Source organism: Sarcophilus harrisii, chromosome 4 (assembly GCF_902635505.1).
Source record: "Sarcophilus harrisii chromosome 4, mSarHar1.11, whole genome shotgun sequence".
In the NCBI taxonomy this organism is placed as follows: domain Eukaryota; kingdom Metazoa; phylum Chordata; class Mammalia; order Dasyuromorphia; family Dasyuridae; genus Sarcophilus; species Sarcophilus harrisii.
In genome coordinates this window covers 170207947-170221611 of record NC_045429.1, presented here as the reverse complement: position 1 = coordinate 170221611, position 13665 = coordinate 170207947, and the positions used below count along the sequence as shown (strand labels likewise).

Sequence of the window (13665 nt, the reverse complement as noted above, 5' to 3'; positions counted from 1 at the left end):
AAAGAAACAGATATAACTGAATGGACTGTACAAATCTATAAAGTATTGGATATCCTCCCAGTCCAAGAAGAATAGATTCTACAGATTCACTGGAATAGGAAAAAATGTTTATTGTATATTTTCCCAAATTCAGAAAGGTTTGTCTTAACTGTCCCTTTTCTCTTTCAAACATCACTTTTTCAAGACAATTTTGTTTACAGGAGAAAGCAAGCTTCCATTAGATGGCAAAATGTTCTTAATACTTGTTGATATTCTTTTTAAGAATAATATAGCTGGTGAAGCACAGAGATTCAAAGTTAGAGGGATCTTAGAGATCATTCTAATCCAAACCTTTAAGTTTTATAAAAGAAACTTAGAACACCAGAACACTTACTCAAATTCACAACAATCAGATGCAAAGGTAGTTTTCCACAGAAAATCTTGTCTCTAAAACTATCCTCTTCTCCCATCACATCATTATACTATACAGTTGCCTAGAGTGACATAGATTTCTATGATTCAATCTTAATCCAGAGGTCCAAAACACTTTATCCCACTTTGTCTCCAATTATTCCCTGATGCAAAGCTTCATCACAATGATGCTAGTTTCCTTACTGTGCCTGCACATCCAAATCTATCTGGGTTTTTGCTTATGGGAAGCTGTCCAATATTCTTTTGGTTATTTCAAATCCTCCATTTCCTTCCAGACTCAATTTCAGTTTGATTTTCTCCATGAAGTCTTATATGACTACTATCACCACAAATGACTGTACATTTCTCTGAATTCTTCCAGAATTAACAATGTGTACCAAAGGTGTCAAATTCCCCTATCATTTGCCATAACACTTTCAAAAGTGCAGTCTAATCCTGAAATTCCTTGCTTCATTTACTTTCCCCTTACTAGATTATCATTCCTCAAGGACGGACACACACACACATACCCATACACACACAGTGCTTAACACAATTCAAAATTTGTTGGTTTCCTGAAAAGCTTTTACATCTTAAATTTACACTCATGGAACTAAAATCAGAGAACACTTGTCTTTAAAATTTCCATGAAGATCATGCAAAATATACCATTTTTGAGTCCAACATTTTATCAACATGATAGAGACTCTCATGCTGACATGCTAAATTGATCTCTTTGTTTCATGTTTATAGTTATCTTTGCTCACAGTGGAGAAGAGAGACTGAACCTGTGACTTCTTGGGTCCACAGAACTGTTAGCGAGGAGCTTCTACTTTCTCTGCAATTAATAATTAGAGAGTTGTCTGGGCCACAGAGAATTTAAGTGACTTGTCTAGGACCAAACAACCAGTTTATATGAAAAGTGTTAATTAAACATTCCTAAAGAAACTAGCTCTCTAAGCCAGATTGCCTCCACCACTATCTTTTTTGTCTCAATCGCTCTTTGGTATCTCTCTATATTTCTGTCTGTCTCTCTCCCTGTCTCTATCTCTGTCTCTCTCTCTCTCTCTCTCTCTCTCTGTGTGTGTGTGTGTGTGTGTGTGTGTGTGTGTGTGCGTGTGATTGGGGACCAATTATTTGTTTTTGTAACAGAACTTATAATTCTATGAATGAAGATTAAATTATTACTAGGCATGAAAATGTAAGCTCCTTGTTGTCAGAGACTGTTTTATTTTCCCCCTTGAATCACTAAGGCCTTGCACACAGTAATAGTGATTCTTGGCATCTCCTATACTGAGATGAAGAATAACCTACCCCATTTGAAACTATCATTCCAATTCATTGTGTTGACACTTTAGATGTGGGGGAGTCCTTAGGTAAAATAGTAAGGGAAGAAAATATTGGCCTTGCTTTCTCTTAAATTCAATTCAAACAAGGTTTGTTAAATACCTACTATGTGCCAGACATTACACTAGCCATTGAGTAAAAGAACACCAAAAAAGGGAAAGTTACTGCATTTAAGAGATCAAATACTATTTTGAGATAGCAACATATAGTATAAATAAATGCAAACTATAGACAAAATAATGGGAGAGAAGGAGAATTTTAATGTCTGAGGGGATTCATAAAAAAAATCTTATAAGAGGTAACACGCTGAAAATTGAAGAGAATTATTAAAATTTAAAGAGTCAAATGTGTAGAAGAAAAGCATTCTAGCTACAGGGAAACTTTATGAAAGACAACTTTATGAAGACAAGAAATGAACTGGGATGGGGTGGGGATGGGGGGAAGAGGAAAGCAAAGTATATAGTGGGCCATTTTGACTGGGGTATATCATAGTCTTTAAAAGGCAATCATGTAAATCAACCCTGAAATATAGTTTGGAACCAGATTGCAAAGGACTTTATATGCTGAATTTTATTTTATTCTAAAGACAATTGAAATCAATTTGGTTAGATGCATATGTCAAATCTTTCAGGAAGTCCTCCCTCATCCTCATCCTTTTAGTCTATTTCTCTTACCCCAAGAATGCATATTAATGAATTATGTACTTCTATGATAGATTTATGTGTTTATTTGGGGTTTTTTGCCATAAACTTTTAAATTAAATATTCGATCTCCTTACTAGACTATAAGCTCTAAGAGAACAGGGTCATGTCTAAGCTACATTTTTTAGTTCTCCTAGTGCTTGATGTGGAGCTATACACCCAGTAGGCCCTTATTAAAGCTTTGTTGAATTGAATTCCACAACATAATAATATATCTAAGAAGAGAATTTGGCATTGTTAACGCTCAGCTGTGTGATCAGACTACTAGGTCAAGCTGCCCTATGTTTTTTTAGTCCACAGCCTTTAAATATGTATCTGCACAATAGATCATAACCACCAAAGAGACACAACCACACTATAACCCTTGGTTATAAATTTTCTCCCACAAAGGCCCACAAGGGCCTTACTGAAAGGAAGAAGAAAAAAGAAAGAGAATCAGAGAGAGAAGGAAAAAAGGAAAGAAGGAAGGAAGGAAGGGAAGGAAGGAAGGAAGGAAGGAAGGAAGGAGGAAAGAAGGAAGGAAGGAAGGAAGGGAGGAAGGAAGGAAGGGAGGAAGGAAGGAAGGAAGGAAGGACAGAAGGAAGGAAAGAAGAAAGGAAGGAAGGGAGGAAAGAAGGAAGGAAGGAAGGAGGGGAAAGGAAAAAAAAGAGAGAGAGTGAAGGAGGGAAGGAGGGAGGAAATTTTCCTACACATACACACCAACTCATGGCTACAACAGGAAGTAAAAGATAAGCAGGTCCAAATTTATAACAGAAGGCCTTATGCTAAACCTTCCTCCTACTCTGTCTGTGCTATATGGGCATTTCAGGAAGGGACCATAGACCTGAGATATGATGTTACTGGTACCATGAAGAAAGAAGATTTAGCAGCACATTTTGGCTTTTTAACGAAGCCAGCTTTAATTGGTTTGACTCGCAGATTTGATACTGTTTACTCACTGGGATTTCTGGCATTTGGAATATATTTTGATTTGGGGGAATTTTTTTTTTGGAGCAAAATAGATGTTTCCCAATTTACTTCAGAATGGCTAAAGCTCCAAGGCTCCCCCTAGTGGTAACCCAGCAAAATTTTGGTCAGGAAAGCCCTAGCTATTTATAATAGTTTCAACACAAACATTTCTAAACATATACGAAAAAAATTAATTTATATTTGTAATTCTAAATCATTCTCGATAAATGAACTAGATGACTTTAGAAAGAGCACGGCTCCTTTTTTCCACAATAATAAGCTATTTCCTAACTCAGCTGGACTGAGATTCAGATCTAAATGAAAAGTTTACATTAAATTTACAAAATTTACAATTAAACACCAGGAAACTAACCAAATGCCATTTTTTTTCTCTTGGTTCTTTTCACTCGTTTGGATTTTTTGTACCATATATAGACCTCAAAATAGTGGAGTGGGGGAAGGGAGAAAATACATTTTGTAGACTGAGCTTCTCATTATGTTTTATTTCATCCTTTCATGGAAAACATTTTATCTATTATATGCAAGAACTATTTCAGGGGCTGGGAGAGATAATAAAGTTTAGCTAAGAACAGATTCTTGATATATTGAGTTTAATATCTAGTAGGAGGATAAGGCAGAAACACAAATAATTCTAATCAGAACATCACATATTGTCAGCCATTTCAAAACATACTAAGTTATTACTTAGTTCCCATATCAAATATTCAAAATTCTCATAGCTTTTAAAGTAACATTTCAAAAATTAAGTTTCAATGCTACTAAACCAGCAAATGTGCTTTACTTTTTTTTTTTTTTTTTTTTTGGTAAAGAATGTCTGTTTTCATAATGTTAAAATTATTGGGATTAATTATGAAATTCTGTGACATTAAATAATGTTTCTATATAATTATTCCTATTATGAAGATCTAGTGTGAGGTGTATATGGGTGTTTGTGTAGTTAGAAGATAGGACCACATTTTGAAAGATTTCATTCATTTACAAGTAGTTTTTTTTTCCCCCTCCTTGCTATTATACTGGTTTAGAATTCCAGTCTAAGACAGTAGAATAGAAACTGTTTGAGATTTTTTGAACGTTGTATCTCTAAGGCCTCACACAAGATCTGTCAAATGGTAAAAGCATAATAAATAATTTTAGAATCTAAAATCTAAGATAATGGAGAAACATTTGCCTCCTCTCCCCCCCCCCCACCCCCCAGTAATATTTTAAAAACTAGGATTGAAAAAGAAATCCCTTTCACTGACCACATGATCAGATCTTATCTCAGTGCTAAGGGGAGTTCCCTTTTTATGGGATTTTTGCTCAAACTCCACCCTATTGCTGGAAAACCAAAGCAAAGATGAACTTCATCTCAATTGCCAGAGGACCCCACACCCCTAGCTCTGGCACAACAGCAGCAGCAGCAGCAGCAGCAGCAGCAGCAACAACAACAACTAATAGTTATTGGAATAACACATGTTAAATAATGCTTTAACAAAGAGTGCCTGGTTTACAAAATCATAAAAATGTTTAGAAATATCCCTGTTGACCACATCAGTGAAATATTACCACATCAATAAACAGTAGATTACTCCTCTTTTAATGTATATCAGTCTTATATGGACTAAATTAACCAAGTATATGTGAAGTTTAATATACTATATCTATATTTTTAGGCCCTTTTATTTGATTTTCTAATCTTAAATGTGACTATCAATGCAAAAGGTCATTTAGTATTTCCCACAACTAACACAAGGGCCATTGGAAAAAAAAAAAAAGTCCAATTTCTATATTGTGCAATAGCAGTTTGCTGAATAGTAACTCTATTCAATGAGCTAGTTTCCTGTTACTTTAATTCAGCTCCCTCCCCCCCACCACCTCCCAGACTAAATAGTTATTCCTTGGATAATAGACCAATAATACTGAATTTCAGGCGACTTCCAAAAATGTATCTGCCTGTCTTAAAGAATAACCATATCAGTTTGTTAATAAACAGAAATATATTACATGTCGAATATATTGTCATAAGTGGCTAAAAAATATATAAATCAATCTCTGAGCAAAGAAGGAAAAAAAGTATATTTCTAATGTGTCCAAGACATGACGGTTGGGCTCACAGCTGTAAGATGTTGGACTATCATCAAGAGAACAATGTCAAACACTAAACTTCTGGATGATTTCCATCAAAATAACATTTCGTTTGAGGTCAATAGTTTTTACAGAACTTTGGAATAAGATTTTCACTAACATTTTTTCTTTCTTTAGAGTTGAACTTGAACACCTCTAAAAAGTTCCTCAGAATGAAAATGTAGGGGAGTTAGCCTTTCCAGCCCTCTGAAAACAGACTACATGATAAGCACTGTCATCTCTGGATTAGACTACAATTGGGTAGAAGTTTGTAGGATCCAAGTAACACTAGAGTTCTAGTATTGTTCATTTTACCACATCTGATTCCCAAGTTCAATTCAACTGAATAAATATTTATTCAATATCTATTATGTCAGGCCCTTAGCTAGAAGGTGGTGATACAAAGAGAGAAACAAAACACTTGTTGCCTTCAAGGAGTTTATATTCTATTGTTAATGTTTTTAATGTCCTTCTAAATATGAAGTCCTCATAAAATTTAGAGCTGGAAAGAAATTAATTGGTTAACAAGTTCAATCTCCTTATTTTATAGAGGATGGCCAGAAAAGTTGTATAGCTTGTTCAGGATCACATAAGCAACAAGTTATAGAATTAGGATTTAAACCTAATTCTTTTCATTCCAAATTCATTTTTCTTTGCACTGTATTTGAAACAGTAAAACAAAGTATTTATGCAAAAAAAGTACTTAGTATTTCTAATCACTAACACTGATCATGTTTTTAGAAAAATTCTGCATCTACATAATCTATTTATATTAACTGAATTTAATCCAGAGGGCTTCTCAAGAATCCGTCGCTCATGTCCCCTAGAAATATCAGAGTTTGGATAATGTCTAGGTTTTTACAAAACCTAGACAAAAAAAAAAAAGAAGAAGAAAAATACCCTCAGATACCATGTAAGCATTCAGGTTGACAAAATTACAAATAAAAGTTATAATATTAAACCTGGCATTTTTGTAGCACTTCAAGATTTGCAAAGCACTTTAGGCACTTATTCTATTTTAAAAGAAAGACTTTGTTTCACCCAAGAGAAAATTCAAAGGACTAGTTCCTGAACTTATAAACAATCAAGCCAATTTCTCTTCCCTCTCCAGTAATCTTCAGCTTTCCCCAGAGACATATATAGTCTTCTGGATATATAGTGCTACTCAGATGAGTCGTTCTGCAAGGAGAAAGAATTCCATGTTACTAAAGAGTTGGACATGTCCTCTGAATAGGTTCAGCTCATATGACACATAAATGCTCTCAACAATTTGAATATGCCTTATAATATTCAGGTCACTATTTATCCATACCTGTCTATCTTTTATGACTTCCTGTCTTACTAAAGGCCTTTCTTAATTTCTCCAGATATAATGAGGGTACAAGTAGAACTCAGGCTGTCCTCTCTCATTCTTAACATATGATTGGCTCATCTTCTTTTCTATCACACATTTCTGTGATGGTGTAATTCCTGTTTTTCTTTCAAGATTTTCCAGTGGTTATATGTTCTACCTGTTTTCACTCATGTACATCTCTATTGCCTTCTGTATGATATTCACTTCTAATTCTTCAGAAAATATGCTCTTCCCACATGACTTAGTCATATATAACAATTATTCACAAAAGCAATTGTCAGCCTATTTTTATGCTTCCTCATCCTTATATTTTCTGTCTAATGATTCTGATTTCTGTAGCTCCCTACTGTTGTTTTCCCAATGCTCATAGTTTTCATTACTATAGCTCCTGGTATGACCTATCATAATGAGTTTTATGAATCACATCAGACATTTTCCTTTATTTAAGGACCTCTTCATAAAAGAGATACTTCCTGGGGCATCTTTAATTGTTATAGGACAGCCTATTGGGAAACAACAATGAATAATATACTGTTTCCTAATCATTGTTCACCTAAAATACTTTTATTTTATTTTACATTATTTGACTCAATATTCTTTGTACCTTTAAAAAGAATGGTAGAGTTAATCAGTGTGCCAAAAGTTCTAATCCAGTAAGACAGTGGAACCAGTGTGACTTGGTTTTCTTTATAATCAAAGCCTATGAAGGAAAGACATACCTTGGCTATGAGGAGATTACATTCTCTTTTTTTTTTTTTTTTTCATTTTTATAGTACTTTATTTTTTCAATTACAAGTAAAGATAGTTTTCAAAATTCATTGCTACAAAATTTTGAGTTCCAAATTTTCCCTCCCTTTCTTACCTTCCTCCTCCTCAACAGAGCAAGTAATCTGATGTAGGTTATACATGTACAATCATTTTTGATATATTGCCATATTAACCATATTGGGAAAGAAAAATCATAACAAAATTAGAAAGGAAATAAAGTGAAAAGAGTGCTTTAATCTACATTCAGTGTCCATCGATCTCTCTTTGAATGTGAATTGCATTTTCCATCCCAAATGTATTGGAATTGTCTTGGATTACTGTATGGCTGAGAAGATCTAAGTTTATCATAATGAATCATCACACAATTTTGCTGTTACTGTACACATTGTTCTCCCGGTTCAGCTCACTTCACTCAGCATCAGTTCATTTAAGTCTTTCCAGGATTTTCTGAAGTCAACCTGCTCTTCATCATTCTTACTAATTTGCTAAAGCCTAAAACTCATTTATAAATATGACACACTTGTTAGAATAAATTTTAATAAAGAAAAGAAAATGCTTCTGAAATGGAGTATATTTCTGAAAACACTATGGTAAAATGAGTCATCATCATTATGAATCATGGAATGAGAGAAGTCTGGTTTAAAGTTGTATCAACATAGAAAATGGCATATATCAGATGGCAACATATACAATATTAACATTTTTGACCCAGACTTATTAACTAACCCAGAATCCATAGAGGCAGGAAAATTTGACATTTTCCATCGTGAACAAATATTTCATATTAAATCAGAAAGCTCTCATAAGCTCTATCATTGGTACCTTTTCATTTTGATGTTTTCAAAAATGTCTGCATAACAATTCAAGTAAGTGAGGAAAATCTGTTGTATTGAGTATTCCATAACTCACAGAAATATTTGGTGATGCTTTAAAATCATAAGAAATAATTAAATAGAACCCATTAGGCATGTTTTGGGCCAGCCTAACTTTTGTTAGTCTATGCGACTAGGATTCAAGTTAAGAGTTTATAACAAAATGAGACATTCTTAAGCTAGATAATATTTGATAAAAGGAAGTTAACAAAAAGATGGAAAAATATTCATCTAAGATACAGTGTTGATTTAAGTGGGCACAGCTCTCTTATTTCCATACTTGCTTGCCTTACTGATGCCTGAAAACTCAAGTGCTAGAAACTACATGAAGGATTTGAGTCTTAGTCCTATGGACTAATGAAACCCAGAGGATGGTTTCATCAAGATTTAGGGAAAATTACCCTACTTTTTTTGGACTAATGCTCTATTACTACCCTACTGATCTAGCCTATATGAATTAATGAAGTACAGAGGATAGTTTTAATTAAGATTTAGGGGAAAACTACTCTAGCTTATATGGCAAGGATTTTAATAGATGTTTTGCATTTGCTTTCTGTATATAAAAGTATATCCTTTTTTTATCTTTTTAATGATGTAATGGCAATGATAATTCTTAATTATATAGCACTGTTAGGTTTAAAAAACACCTTCACAACTTTATGAAGTTACTATTGTCTCTATTTTATAAATGAGATCAGAGAAATTAAGTGACTACCTAAAGTCATACAGCTAATTAATTAGTCATAGTCAAAACTGGAACTTTGGTCCTGTTAACATAATTCAGGACATCATACTGCATTAAAATTTAAAAACCTGGGCATAGAAATCAAGGCACCTAATACTCTTGGCTGTCTTTATATTAATACATGTTGTTCCTTCTGCCCAACCAAATTATAAGTTCTTTTAAGGCAAGGACCATATCATATGCCTCTTTATTTTCCTCTACTCAAAACACCTTATTCCTTAATGCTATCTATATAGTATGCACTCAATTAAGGTTTGTTGATAGATAACAGAAAGGCAAGAATTAAGGTTTGTTGATTGATTACAGAAAGACAAGTTTTATTAAATAAATTCTTGACTGTTATTACAGGAGAATAATGAAGGACTATTGAAAATAACATAAATGGAGAAATGTTAACTCCAGTGAAAATGATTCATTAAGTAGTATCAACCTTAAGTGTTTAGATTATATAATAAAAGATATATATTTATACCTATATTCACCAATATTTCTACTTTCAATATTTGTCATATGGATGAATCCTTATCTAGAACCATGTTACATATATATGTTATGAATAAGTTGGAAAATATGATATACAAATAGTATTACAGATATATTTTAAGCAATAGAATAGTAATTTTAATTCAGGATTGGAAAACAAATTGCCATATTGCTCTTGCCATATTTGGCAAGAAGTGTTTTTTAAAAAGAACAATTATGTTAAAATATATAGACACATTTTAAACAAATCTTATTGTATCTGATTCATAAGATCAGGAGAAATAACCAAATATTCAGTGCCAGCATAATTTCTACTTTCTAGAATCCTTGTCTTCTTTCATTTTAACTTCACGTCCTACTTTCTGCAAAAGACCTCTCTCAGGCCTCTTCAATGATAATGTTTTTTCTCTGAGATTATTTTTAATTTACCCTGTTAGTAAGGGAAAACAGTTAACATGAGTGGGCCTTTTTATGCCCACTAAGGGAATAGGAAACCCCAACAATCTAACAAATACAACTACAAGAAAGCAGAATCAAAGGAGACACAAAGGCTAATCAGTGCTAAGAACAGTTTGGTTTAATTTTTTTTTAATTCTTAGGAAAACTAAAGTAATTCAATGGGGAAGAGGTGGTTTCAGGAAGAACTCTGGTAGATACTGATCCTTGATCCTTTCCCATGTATACAAGTAGAGAGTGGGAGGGGGCGGGGGGGAGAATGTAGAGATATAGGAGCTATATATACAAAGCAGTTTACATGTTGTCCTTGAGGGTAAAGAATGTTCTTGCCTTCAAATTTTCAAAAACTTAGCATAGTATCAGGTAAGTATATAATAAATGCTCAATAAATGCTTCTTGACTTGTGAAATAAATTTCTATTTTGGTAAAATAATAAATATCTTACATTTAAGGCAACAATTTAGATTGAAGATTCACTGCAAAAAACCTGCTGAGAGATATTTTATTAAGTTTTGGAAAGCTATGCCTAAATGAACATTAAGCAAATCTGAATGTATATATGGGTTTTCTTCCCCCATTACTTTTTTTAAATTGACCTGTATGCCTTTTGTTTCAGGAAAGAAAGGAAGGGAGAGAAAAAGAAAAAAACTAAGTAAAGAAGAAAGTAAGGAAACAAAACCTGAGAACAAAGGCCAGGAGCCTACTACAGAATCCCGGGATCAACGGGAAAATAAAGACAAACAGCAGCAGAAGAAACGAAAAGTCCAAGATAAACAACAGAAATCGGTATTAGTCAGCACTGTACACTAAAAGGTCTCGTGTGATTGTTTTAGACTTATGATGCTGCTATCTCCACCAGATTCCCAGGACAGGTGCTCTAGCCATTAGAACCACAAGTGGAATATGCTACCAGTTACTGTTCCATCTAAACAACATTCCAGATAGTTCCTATACTCTCCATACAAACATAGTTAATAACCAAGACATTCGTGAGCCACAAGTACAAAGACGTCTAAAGAAGGGATACTTTCAAGGGGTTATCTTATATGCTTCTATGCTTTTGTAAAAAGACACCTAAGAATTTTTGTATATAATTATTAATAGGACATAACATTATAATGATGGCATCTGGAAAAGCAACATTTTTTTCTTTGTAAAATAATTTTCAGGCTATTGTTTTAAGTAAGAAGCAAAAGAGATGTCTACTAAGTCAAAGACATGGTATCCCTTCAAAAAAAAAAAAAAAAAAGGAGGGGGAGATGGCGAAGGGGAAGGGAAAAGGAAAAAAAAAAAAACTATGAAAGGACAGTGGAAATCCAGGGTTCAAGAGTTCTGTGTTGATGTCTTGAATAGATTACCAAGAGTGCTCAGAATTAGGCCCTGATTTTCTGTCCATTGGTTTATCAGAACTGAACTGTTTTAAAATTGGTTCCCTTGTACTTGTCCTATACTCCTACCTGCAAGAAACCCTAGAATGGATAGTAACGGTTATGTGAAAATGGGGAGAGGAAAAAATATGGAAGAAACTGCTGGGATGGAGAGTATTTTTGTGCTTCACAAAACTGTGAAGGACCAGTGGTTCTGCTCCAGTGGAGCAGCACTCTAATCTCTAAGGAAAAATGACGGGTTTCTCCTTCATCAATGCTCCTGTCTGGGTTGTCCCCAGAGTCATATAAACTGCGAAATGTATCTACACTACAAACCTTACTTACAACAAACAAATCCATACTTGTAGGAGAAAAAACTGAATTAATAAAGAACAGAAAATAGAGCACAGAAAATGTAACACATTTTTGCAGTTGTGTCTTTTTTCCCTCTCACACTGGGAAAAAAAAAAAAAGCTTCCTTATCTGTTTTATGATCCACGAGGAATCCAAGGGATATTGCTTCTTTAACAAGGTATATCTAGTGGGAAAAAAGCCACCATAATAAATATATTTGTTGATAGTTTGTAAAGTTCTGCTTATTTTTTCATTTTATTTTAAAATGTGATAGTGATAATTGATTTAATTAGTAGAAAATGTTTTTCTTTCATTCATGAATCCCTTCTAAATTAACTAACCAATTTCCTCTCTAATCCAGAATGCATTACTGCCTCCTTTTCTTGTTTTTTTAAAATCTATTTTTATTTAAAGATCTAAAGCTTTATAGTGGGTTAAAAAGTATTTACTAAGTTTTTTTTTTCTAATTTCATTTCATAAATTCAAGTTATACCAGCACAGATATAATCCTAATTACTAAGTTACTATAAATAATGACTATTAAACCCACTATATATTTCCTCTTCTTTCTTAGACAGCTTAGAACTACTTCATAATTTAAATCTTTCCTCATAAGCCATCTCTTTCTGTTACTTCATCATTTGGCCTTTTCTTCTCCATATTTTCTCAGTCTATGGATCTCTTTGGGGGATTGACGTCACCATAACTGAAGGAATCAACCAGTGTTATACAGAGGAGACAGCCAGCTCCAGGATGGAACATCTCTGAATATGGAGCACAGAATTACACTGATCCATGTTGACTTTCCTGTTGTAGTAGATGGGATAAAATACCTGGTCCATCACTCTTCTTAGCCCTGTCAAGATTGCTGCTCTCTGAAGACTTTAAAATAAATTTGTCTTGTGGCTATCTATCCCTAGGCACTTCTCTAACATCTGCACTGTCTAAACATTATTGTTTCACATACATACAAACACATACGCATGTACACACTCATGTGTATGTATATATACAAAGCATGCATAATAGATTTGTGATATATTGTGTGTATATATACACACACGTGTATATAGGCATATTGTATATACATTATGCACATAAAGTTTAATTATACATATGTTTATATAAATGTGTTTATTTTATATACATATGTTTATATAACTATACATGTAAATATATATGCATATATTGCATTGTGTATATGCATGTGTGTATTTACACATGTGTATATATATGTATTTTCCTCAGTCAAGGTATAAAATGTTAAAATGCTTTATTTGTTTCTTATTTTACTATTTTCATCCATTGTCGTACAGGTGTCACTATTATAATCTATGATAAATTTATATCACCTGTTTTATCTCCAAAGAAAATTTCTATGCTATGATTATGGGAGAACAGAAAATCATCCTACACAATTGTATGTAGAGGGACTATAGCTCTACTTATCTCATTCTCAAATGACACCCTCTCCTAGGTACTTACTTTAGTATCATTTATCAAGTTATTGTTATTCCTTCCTTTATTTCCCCCGATTTGTTTAGACATTCAATAAGCCTGCATTGCATATCTGCTGATTTTCCAGGACTATTCAAGTACACTATAGTACTGATGAAGGACTATGAAGAAAAGACTGTGTGTGTGTGTGTTTTTTTTCCACATTCTCTAATTTATGGTGTAGTGCCTTATGCATAGAATAAATGCTTGTTGGATTAAACTGGGTTGATGAAATAAAGCTGAACACAATTGTAACAAA

At 33.4% G+C, this 13665-nt stretch overlaps 1 protein-coding gene across 1 annotated transcript in view; it reads left to right on the top strand.

The window, feature by feature from the left end:
• RSPO3 (R-spondin 3) overlaps positions 1 to 12145 on the top strand; it is a 98937-nt gene extending 86792 nt beyond the window's left edge. The window contains exon 5 of the mRNA XM_003769416.3: positions 10805 to 12145. Within this exon, the coding sequence (XP_003769464.1) occupies positions 10805 to 10998 (194 nt within the window). The 3' untranslated portion in view covers positions 10999 to 12145. The remainder of the gene's footprint in view (positions 1 to 10804) is intronic.
• The last annotated feature ends 1520 nt before the right edge of the window (positions 12146 to 13665 follow it).